General features: G+C 35.4%; 1 protein-coding gene across 1 annotated transcript in view; it reads right to left on the bottom strand.

Moving 5' to 3' along the window:
- Nucleotides 1-5,863: 5,863 nt before the first annotated feature.
- LOC6643051 (serine-rich adhesin for platelets) overlaps nucleotides 5,864-17,684 on the bottom strand; it is a 116,114-nt gene continuing 104,293 nt past the window's right edge. The window contains exons 16-18 of the mRNA XM_023176176.2: nucleotides 8,037-8,212; nucleotides 7,513-7,961; nucleotides 5,864-7,359 (exon numbers count right to left, since the gene is read on the bottom strand). Of these exons, the coding sequence (XP_023031944.1) occupies nucleotides 6,225-7,359; nucleotides 7,513-7,961; nucleotides 8,037-8,212 (1,760 nt within the window). The 3' untranslated portion in view covers nucleotides 5,864-6,224. The remainder of the gene's footprint in view (nucleotides 7,360-7,512; nucleotides 7,962-8,036; nucleotides 8,213-17,684) is intronic.

The following is a 17,684-nucleotide window of genomic DNA, read 5'->3' as shown; positions in this document are numbered from 1 at the left end:
TACAAACATGAGTACATTCGTCGATATCAATTATTGATATATATTTGTTTAGAAAATGTTTCAAAACGATTAAAGCACAAAAACAAATCTCCATGTTTTAAATCAAATACTTAAATTAAACGTCAAAAACTAACTTAACCGATTAATAGTGTCACAATTTCAAAAATTTTCAAATTTTTTTTATTCATGTTAACATTGTTCTGTAGTTTTAATCAATTTCAATCCTGCGATTCTTTATTTTGGGGTCTCTGTTAGTCAAATGTTAAGCTAAATACATCCCCAAAAGCAGGCAACAGAGAATTTGAAGAAATTTTTGCTTGTAGGGGAAATGGGCGCACGTCGCTGATTGGCCATTAGATGAGCGCCAAGGGGAAATGTTGCTTATATACTCGAATCAATTCTGATTGGTCAATGGGCGTGTATATAGGTAACAAACTGTTTGGGGGGTTTTGGAGCCACGCCGCTTTTCACATAGCACAGCTATATGTAAGTGGGTGGGTTGGGAGGTTGATTAAGGGAGCTGGTGTATGTTTAAATGCGCCAACCGTCTATATCTCGACATTGAAGGCCGCAGCATTTCATTCTGCGCAAATCTATCATCGTCAACAGACGTCCCAGACCGAAGCTATAACTGAAACAGGATATTACGAAAACTATCTGTCGGAACTGTTGATTTGGTTTTCCAAACACAAGGAGAAGTTGTTTAACAATTGCCAACCCTCAAAACAAAAGCAACGAGCATAGCACAAAAAGAAAAACATGTAGAAAAAAAAAAACAAAACCAAAAACAGTGTTTCTTTCAAATTTCAAAGAGGGTTGAGATTCATCATCGATTACTTATTTATGAGGCCTAATAATCCAGTTACTCATAAATTTCGACAGGGTGTGACTAATTCCCATTACCCCATTATTGGATTATTCTCACTGTGGTTTCCACTCCCCTCCACACACAAAACCGAAAAGATTTGAGAAATTTCCAAATATTTTTTAAACACTTCAAACTGAAGAAAATCGAGCGCACAAAAAACGAACTCATCAGTTTAATTGAATAGGAATTTACACTTTAGAAATAGTGCTAGAACATTTTGTTCGCGTTTGAAATATCTTTTACAAATTGTTAAACAATACGGAATATTATTTGCCCTCATATATTATGAAGTTAAAAAATATGTCCAACGACCAGGAAAATTCGTTAAACATTCTATTTCAATTATCATTGTTAAAAAGCTTACTTGAATTCCATTCGTTGGGGGCAGGTGTAATATATTTTAGTGCCTTCCCATTTCGTTTTTATTTATTTTTCAGCGCCGCCGATTCCACTACTTCTCCTGACGTCAGTGCAGGCAGCGCAGTTATGCAATAAAGCACACAATTTTTTCGATTTCTGTAGTACAATACATGTACATAGTTTCCAATTCATTTTATTTTGCTTTGTTTTGATTCCACTGTGATCGATAGCAGCGATGCCGACGTCGACGCCGACGACGACACAGCTTTCCAGGGAAGGGGACCCAAAATCTTGTTAATATTTGTTGGTGTCTTAAAAACATTTTCTTTGAGTAGGCTTCGGATTGTGCTTCATTATGTTTTTGTTTTGCTGTTTATGGTGACGATGTCCATTTATCAATCGGCAAAGAAAATCTGCGAACCGGCAAAATTGTTTTCCATCCGCTGCGCAGAAATCAACATGTACATATGTATATGAGTTTTATAGTTGTTCTTAAAAAAAAAAAAGTATAAAACTTTACCTTATAAGACTTAGTTGATTAATAACTATGTTTAAAGGAAACTTTTCAACAAAAATATTCTCAACACAAGCTTAAGCAAAAAAAAAAACCAAAATTGCGCTTTTTACTCAAAAAATGAAAATACCAGTATTTGAGCACAGCTCCCAGTATTAGATCTAGGTTCGTGTTAGCAGTGTTGATTAATACTCAGACCATACTGATGTTAGAGTTGAAAAATGTTTAATTTTATCGTAACGTTAAAATAACCATTTCAAACTGTTATGGGGCTCATTCAAAGTAAATATTATCTTTACACTTCGGCACTTCGTACATTAGAAGAGTGACATATTTATAATAAAAAAATAAGGCAAACTATAGCAACCGGTCAAACGCATTTCCGGGTTTAAAAGCCTTCCGGGCGAGACCTACTCAGTGAATGATGTTGTAACAGTCCATTCATGGCAGAGATGGAATTCGTTTGTCGAATTCGTTTGTCGAATTCGTTTGTCTAGCAACACTGCGGATTTTATTTAGCAAAAAAATCAAAAATTGGGACTTCGTACATTATGAGAGTGAAATATTCATGAAATATTAAAGACTAAGGAAAATAATAAAAATCAAATCGATTTAAACTATAAATTTAAAGGGAATGTGGTTCAGTTCTCAAAAAATTTGAAAGAGCGAAATAACGACCCTTGAGAAGTCAGAAACTTAAAAAGGAAAAAAGAAAAAAAAAAAAATTAAAAAAAAAAAGAAAAAAAAGAAAAAAAAAGGAAAAAAAAAGGATGGATCAAGGCAATATAGGGGAATTTTTTCAAGAAGAATAATGAAATATTTATTATAAATTTTTCTACATACAAAATTATTGAGTTTACCAAAATTTTTAGTATTAAAAAATATGTCCAAAGAAACTCATCAAAAAGCACCGGTCAAACGCATTTCCGGGTTTAAAAGCCTTCCGGGCGAGACCTACTCAGTGAATGGTGTTGTAACAGTCCATTCATGGCAGAGATGGAATTCGTTTGTCGTATTTAGCAACACTGCGGATTTTATTTAGCAAAAAAGTCAAATAATGGGACTTCGTACATTATGAGAGTGAAATATTAAAGACTAAGGAAAATAATAAAAATCAAATCGATTTAAACTATAAATTTAAAGGGAATGTGGTTCAGTTCTCAAAAAATTTGAAAAAGGGAAATGACGACCCTTGAGAAATCAGAAACTTAAAAACGTAAAAAGAATAACGGAAAGAAAAACGGAAAAAAAGGAAAAAAAAAAAAGAATGGATCAAGGCAATAGAAGCGGATTATCTTCAGAAGAAGAATGAAATATTCATAATAAAGACTAAGGAAAATAATAGCCACTGAGCTGTGCCTATCCGACTAATTGGGACTAATAGTACCGGCCAAACTCATTTCCGGGTTTTAAAGCTTTCCAGGCGAGACCTACTCAGTGAATAGTGTTGTAACAGTCCATTCATGGCAGAGATGGAATTCGTTTGTCGTATTTAGCAACACTGCGGATTTTATTTAGCAAAAAAGTCAAATAATGGGACTTCGTACATTATGAGAGTGAAATATTAAAGACTAAGGAAAATAATAAAAATCAAATCGATTTAAACTATAAATTTAAAGGGAATGTGGTTCAGTTCTCAAAAAATTTGAAAAAGGGAAATGACGACCCTTGAGAAGTCAGAAACTTAAAAACGTAAAAAGAATAACGGAAAGAAAAACGGAAAAAAAGGAAAAAAAAAAGAATGGATCAAGGCAATAGAAGCGGATTATCTTCAGAAGAAGAATGAAATATTCATAATAAAGACTAAGGAAAATAATAGCCACTGAGCTGTGCCTATCCGACTAATTGGGACTAATAGCACCGGCCAAACTCATTTCCGGGTTTTAAATAGGGTTGTAAACAGTGCAAATTTGGTCCATTCATGGCCGAAATGGCATTCGTCTGTCGTATTTAATGTAAATGACGACCCTTGAGAAGTCAGAAACTTAAAAAGGAAAAAGCCAAATGGAAAAAAAAGGATGGTTGGATGGCAATAGTTGCGGATTATCTTCAGAAGAAGAGTGAAATATTTATTATAAAAACTAAGGAAAATAATAGGCACTGAGCTGTGCCTATCCCACTAAATGGGGACTTTCGGTAATTATTAATTCACAATAGGCCGATAAGTTATAGACCAAAACGTTTAAAAAGTTTATTTGGTCACTTTAAGCCTACTAGCACCGTTTAAATGCATTTCCTGGTTTTAAAGCTTTAAATGTTTAAAATGTTAAGAAGGATGAAACGATTAGATGTTGCCTTGTCGGAGTGGCAAGCACCTAATGAAATTTCTGAGAAATAAAGCGACTATTTATAGACAAGTTTCAGGCAAGGCCTACTCGATTGACAGAGTTGTAATCGTAAACAGTGTGGCAGTTGTTCAGTTTGACAGAGTTGTAACCGTAAACAGTGTGGCAGTTATTCAGTTTGACAGAGTTGTCATCGTAAACAGTGTGGCAGTTATTCAGTTTGAATACTCTTGAAAACTCATGTGAAATCTGGTCCCTTTATAGTTGAATACTGTTTGTTTTAAAACATTTTCACTTTAATTATTAATGATTCTGTAATGCAAATACAACCACTTTTTTATTTACGATGCTCTCATAAATGCAGATCTTTTACGGTTTCTCTAGTAATTTTTAAGAATTTTATATATAAAATTCTCGGCCGTTTATCTCATATTCCGCTTTCACTCGATGTCCACATGAACTAGCATGGACTCAAATATGCTAAAAACACTTATGTACTTTACTTTAAGAGTTAATTATTAAACAAATTAAGGTATTCCAATTAAGAAAAAGCAACTTGACTTTGTTCATTTAATACTTTTTATTGTTTTTTTGTTTTTGTTTTTTTTTTTTTATATAAATGAATATTTTGTTTCTCATTTTATTTTTTCTCTGCCATGAAAGTTTTGAAAAACGCACACGAATACAATACCTTAAAAATAGATTACAATTTATATGTTTCTTATTTACTTTTAATTTTTTTTTTGTAACGTTTCTTGCAAATAAGTTTTGCCTGTTATTTTGTTCGTTCTTCACCGTTGACAAAAATTTGTATAAATCATAAATCTAAAATCTAGGCATTTATACCGTGGACTTAAATAGTTTTTCTAGTAAATGTTTTTTGTTCTTTTTTTTTTAATGATTTTTCCTTTTTTCTTTTCTTTCTTTAAACTTTAGATGCAAAAAAATCTCATTAAACAATATCCTATTAATATAATAGACAAAAAAAAACTGATAATATATAGGGAGGGAAAGACACAGAGAGCGATAAATCTCAGAGAGACTCTCTTTTGTTTGTGTATAAATTGTGTGGCATATAAAAATAGAAACTCTAATTCTCAACTTGTTTAAGGTTTTGTTTTGGCAGCCGCCTCCGCCCATAGAAGGGTTGCTAGTGCGGTTCGGATTCAGGCTAACCTTTCCCTATCCGCTTTTTGTTTGAGTGTGTGTGTGTTTTTTTAAGGGTGGTGGCAGTTTGCTTCTAGGGGCTTCTTATGCCCCATTATAATTGGATTTTTCTCACCTTTCACTCGATGTCGAGTTTTGTTGTTCATCTCCTACTTCAATTCCTTCTCATTTTGTTCGTCTCTTCTCTCAACTCTCACAGTTCGCATTTGTAGGCACTTTAGTGTTTCTCAAACAAAAAAGTCTATATATTTCCATTTCATTTCAAACAAACGAACGCAAGTAAATCAAGGATATCAGGTTTCCATATGTATATATCGTTTCCTTAGTTCTCTTTATATAAATCTTCTATATTCTAGTAACTGGGGCGTTGTTTGTCATGATTTCATTTCTTCGCCTGCCGGGATATGTTGATTCCATTTTCATTCCGAATCTATATCGGCATAAGTACATGTTGCTCTGTTCTGCAAATGCTCTCTACTTGATTTCTTGATTTCTTCTCTACTATCTAAATTGAGCTTAAATTCTTTTTCTTTTGCTTTCGCTTAATGCAATAAAACAAAAAACAATAATTAAAAAAAATCATATTCTTAGTATTAACGTTGCTCAATATAAAGATTAGACGTAAAAAAAAAAAAAATTATATATAAATATTTAGTTAATGCTCCGTTTTTTCAATATATTTGAGAGCTTTCTCCGTTTTGTTTTGTTTCATAAAAAAAATCTGTTTTTCCGGTGGCATTTAAAAGCGCGCCCGAAACGCATGCAAGACGCGTGATCAGCTAGCTGCTAAGTAAGCCTCCAAATCAAATGGCGGCTAATACGGCGACGACGACGGTTGCGGCGGCGGCGGCGGAGGCGGCGGCTGCGACGGTTACGTGTGGCGGTGGCGATTCCACCTTTACCTTACCGATTAGGTTACATTAGTTAAATCTCTTAACATATGTAATTGTACATGATTATCTGTTTGGTTTGCCCTCCTCTTCCTCGCGAGAGGGGGGGGGGCAAATGTTGCGACACTTGGATCGATCGCTCAAATTGGAGGCGGTCCGCGTATGTAGCGCAATTGTGGAGTAAAACTCATGGACAGATTGTTGAGATTGTCACAGCAGTTGGGTTGCATCAGGCAGGCGGCACAGAAGAAGGTGAACAAGGCCAACTGCATGGGAACAGCGGCTCTGGCAATGCGCCAGGCCCAGCCGCGACGCTGAACCTTGGACTCATCATCGATGTCATCATCTTCCGAGTTATCCTGCAGGCTGCATATAATAGCTGGATCATCGGATGGATCATCATCGCCCCCATCGCCACCTCTGGCCACTGAGTGTATAAGATGATCGATATCAATAGCATTTCTCTCTTCCAGCTTCCTTCTTGCATTATTCACATCGATTTCGCCAGATTTCTTTGATTGTCTCGTTTTCTTGGAATTCTTGCGCTTGCCGCTCAGTGATTGAGTGGACTTTAGAATTGTCGCCTGCTGCTCCTCACCATCCTTGTTGTTATTGTTGTTGTTGGTGTTTGGCATTTTCTTGACATGTCCATTTAGCTTGACTTGTCCTCCATTGGCCAAAACGGAAGCAGATGTAACATGCTGATGCTGCTGCTGCTGCTGCTCCTGGGCCTGTTGCTTCTGCTGATGCGAGGCAGCTGTACGGACAATAAGATCACGGCATGTGTTTTGCAAATGTTTCAATTCCGCTTCGGCACTCTCCATGCGGGCGGCTATCGAACGCATTGCCTCACTGCCTGGTGCCAGGGCCAATTCCAATTGCTTGGCCAAACGACGCAATACGCCCAGACGACGTTCTCGCTCCGAGAGACCACCATCGGAAGTGGCACCGCCATCCGATATGCCCGAATCGGATAGTGAGCCATTGGAAGCCGTAAATTTGGCAATATGATAGATGTGATTGGGATCCAAGTGCTGATGCACGGCCAGCAATTGCTCTTGGCTTACATGGACCTTCTCGGACAGCAATTTGGCAACCAGTTTGACATTCTGGGCCAATTCCACAGGTGTGGCCTGACCCTTATCGAGAGCACCCTCCAAACCTTTCAGTGTGCCGCGATCTTGGCCCAATGCCAAGTGGAATTCACTCAATCCGGATTCCAGTTCACGCCAGGCAATCAATGAGTTGGTCAACATTTCCAGTTGTGAGTTGATTCTGTAAGAAATAATATAAACAATATAAGTATTTGATATTGTTTATTATTTATTTAAAGGGTTTCCAATTCGCCCGACTGTCTGCCCATAGACATTTGTAAACAGAGAGACAGAGAGAGAGAGAGAGAGGGAAACCAATTTCGTTTCCTCTTACCTGGCATCGGCTTCGTCCCAAGCGCTATACATATCGCTGACCTCATCCTTCAGATGCTTATGGAACTCCTGTTCGGCTGACATCAAAGAATTGATATCCCAATTGGCAGTGGTGGACGTGGAAGTGGATGTGGATGTTGTTACACCAGCCATTGCCTCCACCTGATTGCCATTGCTATCGGTTACAGTGATGGCCACCGAGCTATTGCCTGCTGCCTCGATTCCTTCAATTGTATCCAATTTCTTTATTGTCTTCTCCACAAGCACATCATCTCCGTCGTCGTCGTCGTCTTTCTTCTGTTCGGACTCCTGCTGTTGATTCAATTGCTGATTATTTTGTTCCGCCAAAGCGCTCTGCAGACGCCTCTCCTGACGTGTTAACCAACTGTGAACGGAGGCGTTTAGGCGCAACATATTCGTGCGATAGCTGGCCAATTGGGTTTGCTCCGTCTGCGAAGAAAACCACCAAAATTAATTAACATATTACAGCAGATTGAGATAAGGGGAGACGCCCCCCCAACCTACCTTTAAAGCCTCCACAGCAATCTGTATGGCTGGCTCAGTGTCCAGAAATTCGGGTGTGGGCTTATCACCTAGCCTTTGCAGTGTATGCTTCAATGCGCTCATCTCTTGCTGCAGTTTGCGTGCGGCCGATGCATTCTCGCTCCAGCCAAGGAAATCCTCCCAAGCGGCTAATAGATCTACATAAAATCGAACAAAGAAACAAAAAACAAAAACACAAAATGAGCAAAAGCGGTAAATTTGAGAGTTAATAGTGCACATCGCGCACAGGGAAACTTTCAAGGTGAGGGAGTAGGTGGTGAAAGAGGAGAGATAGAGAGGGAGAGAGAGAGAGAGAAAAGAAAGGCAATTTAATTGGGTGGCAACTTCATTTCCATTCAACAGCATTCAGCATTCCCATTTCAATTCCCATTTTCGTTTAGTTTAGGTGGCCCTTGGTAATGAATACCTTTCGCTTTACTCCAAACCAAACTAAACTAAGCCAAAAACAAAAAAACTCAAAAAAAAAAAGTGAAACTTTTGTCCAGGTAAAAAACTTTGCCCTGCTGCAACAAAAACGTTGTGGTAATGGTAATGTTGGAATGGAGAGGAGTGGCGGTACTTTATGTGGGAGCCACAAAGTGTTTCTCTTCTAATTGAATAGTAAACAAAGTTTTTGCTCATGACATTTGTTAGCGCGTTCAGCTCAATTGCTCGCCCTCTTTCTATCACCATCAAAAATGGTGTCCCTCCCTTCCTTCCTCCTCCTAACCACCATTCATTGCAACCGCCCATTCTTGCATTTCCGTTGCATAGAACAAACTTTGGCATTGAGATTGTCTGATTCTGATTATGGGCGAGGTATCTAAGCTTAAGCAGGGACGGAACTATCGTTCAATCGGTTGACTTGCCAATCAATTTGCACTTCATCAAATTAAACAATCGTTCAATAATCTGTATTATATTTCTTTTGGATCTACTTGTTGCCTAGTTAGATTTTTTTTCTACACCCTAAACTAAACTAAACTAAAATCTAATTAAATTCAATCATTTAAACAGTTACTAACTAAATTTATGATACTTATTTTTTTAGTAATCATTAAGCAGATCCGATCCATGTTAAAAGAATCTTTCTTTACTCAAACAATTTTCAATTACTAATTAAATTCAATCAATTAATCTATTATTTGAAGCAATACTTTACGTAAATGTTAATTATTAGTTGAGGTTTAAGAAATGGATACGAAATCCTAAATATACAAGGAGTATAAGGCATTTCGATCCATCTTAAAATGAACTTTATTCAGACTCAGATATTGAATATATTTTGCTATATATTCTTCTAAAAACAACCGAACTAAGCTCTCATAGTAGTTATAATTCCCTCAAATGATCGTTTCACTATTTCTTGATAAATTCACTTAAGGATCGACATGGTTAAATCTTAGATATATCAAACTATTCACAGCAATTCACAATTGATTGTAACTATCAAAGATCACAACAAACCACAAGTCTAAGGCCGCACCTGACTTTAATAACAAAAAAAAAAAAAAAACCATTGGGCGGACTTGAAATGAAAAGTTCTAAAGCAATAAAGTTTCAAGGAATTTTTGATTCCAAAGAACTCACCCAAAAAGCACAACGAACCGCCCACAGTGTCAGCACAGAGTTGGTCAACTGAATGAAGCAAATTTCAAGAGGTTCCTCCTTCTATATTGACACAACAAGTGGCAAAGCCGATGGGCTTAAGTGCAATTTAAATGCAATGCGTATGATTTGTAGAAATTACTTTCACCTTACACAACTCTCGATCGATGCGATGCGATCGATCGGTCAGCCAAAAACTGTATTCTCTTTGTGTTTAATGTCTGATAAGGCAAAACCGAGTTACAAATTGACAAAAACGCACTTAATATTATATAGTATATCGGGGGAATATAAAGTAACCGAGAAGCGAAGCAAACTTGTTGGCTGCCAAACTGAAACTGGTTGAGTGAACTTGTCTGCGAGCTGCAAAATGCCCAACTGGGAGATTCGTTGTGCCACGACGATGATGTGGGTAGTAAAGCAACTCGAGCGCAACAAAACTGATCGACGAGGATCGACACTAGGATAGAGAGAGAGAGAGAGAGAGAGAGAAAGAGAGATACAGACTTCCCCCTAATGGATATGTTTATTATGATATCCGAGACATTGCAATTGTCGCACTACGCACTTTTCCAGAGAAAACTTGCGTGGATTAAATGCAGCAAAATAAATCTGGTCTGGCGTGTGTTTGTGGGTGCCAAAAGTTGGCCAAGAGAGGGGGGGAGCGGAGAGGGGTGGGGTGGAAATTTCACACTCGTATGGGTGGGGTGAGGATGGCGAGGCGGCACCTGCTTAACGACATTAGGATGGCATATTGAATAATCTTTAGTCGATAAAGATTTATTGATGGCAGCTGTTGGATAAAAATTGCACACACAACCAAAATTGATTAACCATTAGCAAGAGGAGGCCAAGTACGATGAGGAGGAGGAGGCCATGATGGGAGGAGAGTGCAAAAATTAAGATTGAGAGACTTTCACTTTAGTAATTAATTGCACATTTTTCAATCCCAACCCCTCCTCCTCCTCCCTCATCCACCACTCTTGACTGAGTTACTTACTATATTGCAATTAATGATGCAATTGAATAATGAACTCTTCTGACACACCTCCTCACACCTCCCCTCCCCCCTCTAACTCTCACCATCTTTTATTATTAGCCAACACAAATTGCATTAAAATTGTGCAAAAATTTCTACAAAAATAATGATAAATAATTGTTATCTTTAATATTCATATTTTCATTTTTCTTCTCTTAACATGCAAAGTAGTGAAAATTGTTGTTATTTTTTCTATTTACATTTCATCACGAAACTGAGCAAACTAAAAAAACAACAACAAAAGCAGAAGCAACCAATAATAATAATAAAAAACAAAAAAAAACTAAAATGCAAAATTGCATTTTGTGAAAACATTTAAAACCACAAAACAAAAATAAAAAAGGGGCGTGTGGTTAAATAAAGGCAAGAGAACGGGGGTCTGTGGTGGGGGATATTGGAGGGGAAGCAGCAGAGGCATATGGTCTATTGCCTCAAGGTCGTTGACATATGCTTCTTTCTTTTTTGCAGCTTATATAAATTTCCATTGACTATTGTGCAATTTTGTTTTCCATGCAATTTTTGTCATACGAAGAAAATGCAACAAACCTCCAAATACCCTTTTTAGTTTAAATAGGAAAATGTTGACACGAAATTAAGTAAATTTATAACAAACTTTATGCCATTAACTAAAGGTTTATATGAAAATTTATAGCTATTCCTATGATATTTCCCATTTCTATAAATAATGGCAAAAAGAATTATATATATGTATGTATTTACTCGAATAGTTATATTAGGGTACTCTTAATGACTTTATTTCTTCTAGGAATTGTCTTGGCATGACAACGGGCAATAAAATGTTAACCAGAAAGCAGCACAAGGACGAGCACAGGAAAGGAACCTGGAGAGAGGCAATAGGAAAAAGGAGTGCCAAGGCACCAAACGATTTCAAAGTTGGTTTTTCTTTGCTGTTTCATACAGATAACCAAAATAACAAAACAAAAAAGAAAATAAAAAAGCAAACAAAATGCGCCAGGTGAGGTAATCAAAAGTCGGCGGTTTCTCTCTCTAGTTCTGTTGACCCAAGTTAAGTTATCAAGTGTCTCTTTATGCTGCTAGCTCAAAAATTTTAATCTTGAATAATTATGGGATTTATTTTGATGTTGTGGCTAGCAACGAGCAACAACAACAACATTAATGGCAAAAAAAAAATCATCATCAACAATTATATACAATTAGCACATAGAAATATATACATACATATAGCTAGATATTTTTAAAATGCTGATTAAGAGAGAGGGAGACAGAGAGAGAGACAGACAATTTTTGTCGAATTAATAATACCCTCTAACGAATTGGCTTTACTATAAATGTCTCTGTCTCTGCATTTCTTATATGCATTTTTTATTAATTAACAGCTGGCGCCATCTAGTGTTAAAACTTGTCACTTTTTTAGAAGAATTTAATGATCATAATGCAGTTCGAGAGTCTATTACACTAGTGTCTAGTCCCTCTCTCCCTCTCTCTATCTTTGCTTTAACTTTTTTCTAGGGTATTAAACAAAAATTAGTAGCCAAAGTTTACAAATTTGGGAAAATTTTCTCACTATCTAATCAAAAAATAAATTCTTCGACCGTAAGTGTGAAATAGTTTAGAAAATTTAGCATATTTATGCGAAAAACTTGGAAAATTTAATAATGATGATGATGTAAAAAATCTTCAATAAGAACTAACTTTTTTACGACCAACTAAAATGTCTTCAATAAGAATGTACTTTAAGGTTTTAATGTTTGACTATCGTCTAACTAAAATGTCTTCCAATCAATTGCCATAAATCGAAATGAACTTCCGTTTGCAAATAACCAAATATGTTCAGTTTTTACGCTTGAGTAAGAACAAAAATATGGAAAAAGCAAAAGGAAACACGCTCTGGAAACGGAGAATGCAATTTTCGCAAGAGACAGCATAAAAAACCAGGTCGGTCAATGAACCCAAACCACACCAACCCACCCACCCACTCACTGAATTAACCACCAGGTACCAGGTAAATGTAATAAAACCACAAAATCAAAACTTAAAAATTGAAAGTTTGTGGTGTTGATTTTATAATTAATTTTTCAAATCGAAATCGAAACCCCCGCCCCAATTCGTTTTCATTCAAGACATTTAATATTTCTAATGAATTCAAGGTCAAGTCGCAAAAGTTGTATTTTTTTTTTGAATTTATTATTGAAATTGGAATCGGATGACGGCACAGTTTCTATAACTTTGAACTTGTGAGCGAATAATGAAGCAGTAGGCAAAAAATAAAGAAAACTTACTGATGACCTAACTGAATACTAGAACCGGTACCGGTTTCTGTTTCTATTACAATAATGAGTTGGCCCATAAAAAAATATAACTATACTTAAACAAACACACACACACACACAGACACTTTGCTTTTACGCACAACAATTGACCATAAAAGATAGTTTTGCCCGTTGCTGATGTGTACCGTTAATCATTGTTTAACTAACCATGAAACTATAAACTTCTTCTAGTTAGATATACTTTACTGAAAGAGTATCAACCTATGCATCCATAAGGCAAACACTAAATGGCAACACGGCCTAACCTTAATTAGTTGGCCATGTGCAGCAGCAGTTGGAGTTGGCAATGGCTGGAATTGATGGCTGCAATTGAAGTGGGTCACACTCACACAAAGTCAGTATCAGGTCTGGCAAATCAAACAAAACAGAAAACATCACAAATGGGCCCAGCAAATAAGTTAAGCAGCTGCTTGAGAGATCACTTCAAAAAAGAGAAGTGCCGATCATTCCATCGAGATGGAAATGTAAGATTTACACAAATACAAACAATTTGAAAAAGGCCCCTCCCCCCAAGGCCACTTTAAATCAAATTTCTATTCCATATTCATTTAAAGAAATTAAAAACTTTCTATCGAAAAGTCAATTGATACCAGCAACTGGCAGATCCATGTGGGTGGGGGGGGAAGAAAAATTTCCCAAGAATTGAATTTAATCTCTTTAACTGCTAAAATTACAAAATCCAAAATCGAATATCCACTCTATAATGACTTATTTCACTTAGCAACATCTAAACTTTGATTTGCCACTGATTAAAAGTATATATAAAAGATTTTTATATAAAATTAATAATGAGTTGAGACTTTAATAACTTAACCGCATGAGATTTTATACAAAATATACTAATTTTTAGTACTCCAATAACTTAAAATTTAGTTCGAGAATATTTCATTTACATTCCTGTCTAATAAAGAGGGTTTCCTTTACACTTCTGCTTAAGAGGAAGGGAATCTTAACGTCGTTACTTCTTCTGTCATGTTTGTAGAATATTGTTTCAATTCGTAACCATTAACCAGTCTGATAAAAAGGGTATTATTCAAGGTTCAAGTCCTTATTAACTTACATTCCTGCTTAATAAAAAGGGCATCTTTTAGTCGTTACTTTCTTTTGTCAAGAGTGTAGAAACATTTTTGTAATTCAAAACCATTAGGGTTTCTTTTTTTTAGAATTTCATTAGCTAGATCAATTTTTGATATCATCATCATCATTATCATCATCGATTTCAATTAGTTTCTTGGTATGTCTAAATTTAAGTGAGGGTTCTTCTCTCTCTCTCTACTTTTGCCCTTTTTTTCTAACTCTTTGTCTCGCGGCACCAATTAGCTTTACCTCGTTTTTTTTTCAGTCTTATCTGGCGATCTTTACTGTGTCTCTGTGTCTGTGTCTATGGTTGTGTTTGTGTTTGTGTCGTCTCTGCATCGTTTACACCTGTTTCCCAATTATGTTTACCCATGCCATAACATCATCTTTACTGTTATATTTCGTTTACCTTGTTCCGAAGACGAACGTGATGTGGTGGCCGATGAGCTGGCCGAAAGCATTTCGGATATATCCGTTTGTACGGCGACACTAACTTTTATCATGATGTATATATATATATATATGTACACCACCCTTACAGTTAGTTAGTTAGCAAGTAAGTAAGGAGTGAGGGGGAGTAAGGAACTGGTAGTAGTAGTAGAACACGAGGCGCCTCTCTCAATGTGACCTGACCCACTTTGATTTTACACACACACACGCACACACTCAGAGGGCGGCATACACATATTACATTTGAAATCAATTTTCGTAATTAATTTGCGTATTTAAACATTTTTCAATTTGTTTACTTCTCCACACACACATCCATCCATCCAAGCATATCATCTGTTGAGTAAGTTTTCCCAAAGATGACCTCGAAAAGTTCACATTTGGTATTATAAGGGTAGCGGGAGGGGGTTGGTTTCCCTCAAACTCTTATACATCCACAAAATAAAAAACTAATAACTCTTATACACGTTTAAAAGAAAACACGCTTTAGTTCCCGACTATTTGGATATATTGGCGCAAAGCTAACGATTAGCAATGGTTTGATTGGTATTTTAGATATGAGATATATGTTAAAATCACAGTTTGATGCAATAACTAGAAAAGAGATTCGGCGTTATTTCAAAAACTTTTCGGGTTGAGAAGGTTCTGGGAAGCACGTAGAAAAAAAGAAAAAAAAAGTTTAATGTTCATATATATGAGGGGCGGGAGGAGAACAGACGGAAACAGAACCACTTGGAACGCGCACAGAAAATCAACTGAGCGGCGGCGGGGCACACAACGTGCGCAGCAGCTTTCAGGTGGTGTCGAGAGAGAGAGAGACTAGCGAGAGAACAAACTAGCAGCTGAGAAGCCCACAGAGAGAGAGAGAGGGAATTACAGAGTATATGGCGGGCACAGTGGAGCAGTGTTAACTTTTGAACTTGGCTTCGACACAGCACGCAATCGCATCAAGTCCATGTGTCTGTGTATTTGAATAACTGTATGTGTGTCTCTGTGTGCGTGTGTCTCTGTGTGTGTGTGTGAAGGTTTTAGGGTTCGCTCATTAGTTTCGGCAGCTCAGACAACAAAGGCCAAAAACAATAAAAACAACAACTCTAGAAAAGACGACGTCATTTTCATAGCCCAAACCAGAGCAACTGAGCAAATGAGAAAGCAAACTAAAAGTCGACTAAGTTGACACCCTACCACCTAGTCAAATCTATAGAAGGATTGAGGATATCGAGCTGTCAAATGTCCTGATCCCTGTCTTGGTCTAGTAGGTCTTTAAGGTAAAAAATCTTGATGCCTGGATCCATAATCAACTCAACAAGTCAATTGGAACACAAATTGGTTTAACGAACTAAATTTTACAAACAATTTCTATTACCCTGTAAATTAAGTGATAAGTGGCTTACTATAAAATACATATAATACCCTGCAACTAACTTAAAATGGCACTATAAAAAATTTTCATTATAAAAATTCAATTTCTTTAAATCATAAGTTTCCGTTTTCAGTTCTGGCCCTTTGATCTAGGCTATATCATTCTTTAAAATTAAATTTATTAGACATTTCTATGAGACAATTTAAAAACAAATTCCATAAATTTGTTAACAAACTAGAGAAATTCTTCTACACACACACAAACAAACAAAAATTAATGCCTATATATGTATATTGTGACGTACTTTATATACCCTTTGAATGAATATAATAGAGTATACATTCATATAGCAACGAATAAAACGAGAACAAAAATGACGACAACTTTTAGAATAAACATACAGAGAGACAACAAAGAAAAAGAAACAAATTAAGAAGTGAACATTGCAAATATTTGTAAAAATCTTAAAAAACTTTTCTCTCAAGTCATTGTATAAACATCTACATATATGAAAGATTTATATATTGTTTTAAATTTTCATTGCCAAAAAGCAAATATGACGTCAGCTGGCAAAAAAAAAAAAGAAAGAACAAAAAATTTCCTCAATCTTTTAAATAAATTCAGCAAAACAGTTTGAGAAGCAACCTCCGAATTGCAGTGAATACAAAACTTTAGCCAAGACACAGTTTGCCTAAAACTGTAAGTCTTTTGGGTTTTTTATGGGGAAACTAACATTAACTCACAGTTTGAAAGCTTTTAGAATAAGTCCATTATATGGATATATATAATGAAAAATTGGTCAACAAATCTTCATCGGTTCTGAAAACTTATGTTTTTTAAGTTATTTCTATAGTTCCGATTTTTTTTGTTAGATAAAAAGTTATACATTTGCTAGCTATGGATCGTATATATACTACTGATTAAAATGAATTGTGCAATATTCAACTTAGAATATAGTATAGAAAATAATATTCAATTCATTTAACCAAATAAATATATCATTATTTTTGTTTACATTAAATTTTGAAATCATTTTAGATGGTCAGTTTTGAGTTAAAATAGTTTTTTTGGCCAATTCAAGAAGTTTGCAATGAACATTTTTCTGTTTTTTTTTGACAATTAGTTCAAGCTACTTAGTTAGATGAAGGCAAAATGACTTAATTTTGTTAAAACATTTGACAAAAACACAAAAGCATTAGCATAAATTAATAAATTAATATAAAAAATTAAAAGAAAAGGAAATGTGGAAAGTCTAAAAACAAAAACAAAACACCAAAATATTTATATAGAAAATAAACAATAAAAAAATATAACAATACAAACGTAAATCAACTAAATAATAATATTCAAAAAAAAAAAAAATTATAACGATTTCAAATGCTTTGGTGTTTTTTTTTTTACATATTTTTTTTGTTTGTTTTATTTGCCAAAAAAGAAAAAGAAAAAAGGAATGCGCAAAAAAAAACAAAGGTATTAAAAAAAAAAATATTTTAAAAATATAATTATTAAACAAAATGCAAAATTTATGCGCAAGGCGTTTTGTCAAATGCAAAAACAAAATTCTTCGTGTAAAAAAAAAAATAATAATAATAATAAAATAATATATATGTATATAAAATGTATAAAAATATTAATGTAGAAAAAAAATAATACAAAAAGCTTTGCTTTAAGAGAAGGCCACGAAAAAAAAACTGTATACATGTTGAGAGCAACTGCTCTTAGAGCAGGCCTCTAAAACTGGCAAATAAACGCTCCAATCGACCCAAGGGTCGATTGACCAA

The sequence above is a fragment of the Drosophila willistoni genome, assembly GCF_018902025.1.
Source record: "Drosophila willistoni isolate 14030-0811.24 chromosome XR unlocalized genomic scaffold, UCI_dwil_1.1 Seg41, whole genome shotgun sequence".
NCBI lineage: Eukaryota > Metazoa > Arthropoda > Insecta > Diptera > Drosophilidae > Drosophila > Drosophila willistoni.
Note: the sequence above shows the minus strand (reverse complement) of the source record. Positions and strands in the feature narration are given on the sequence as shown.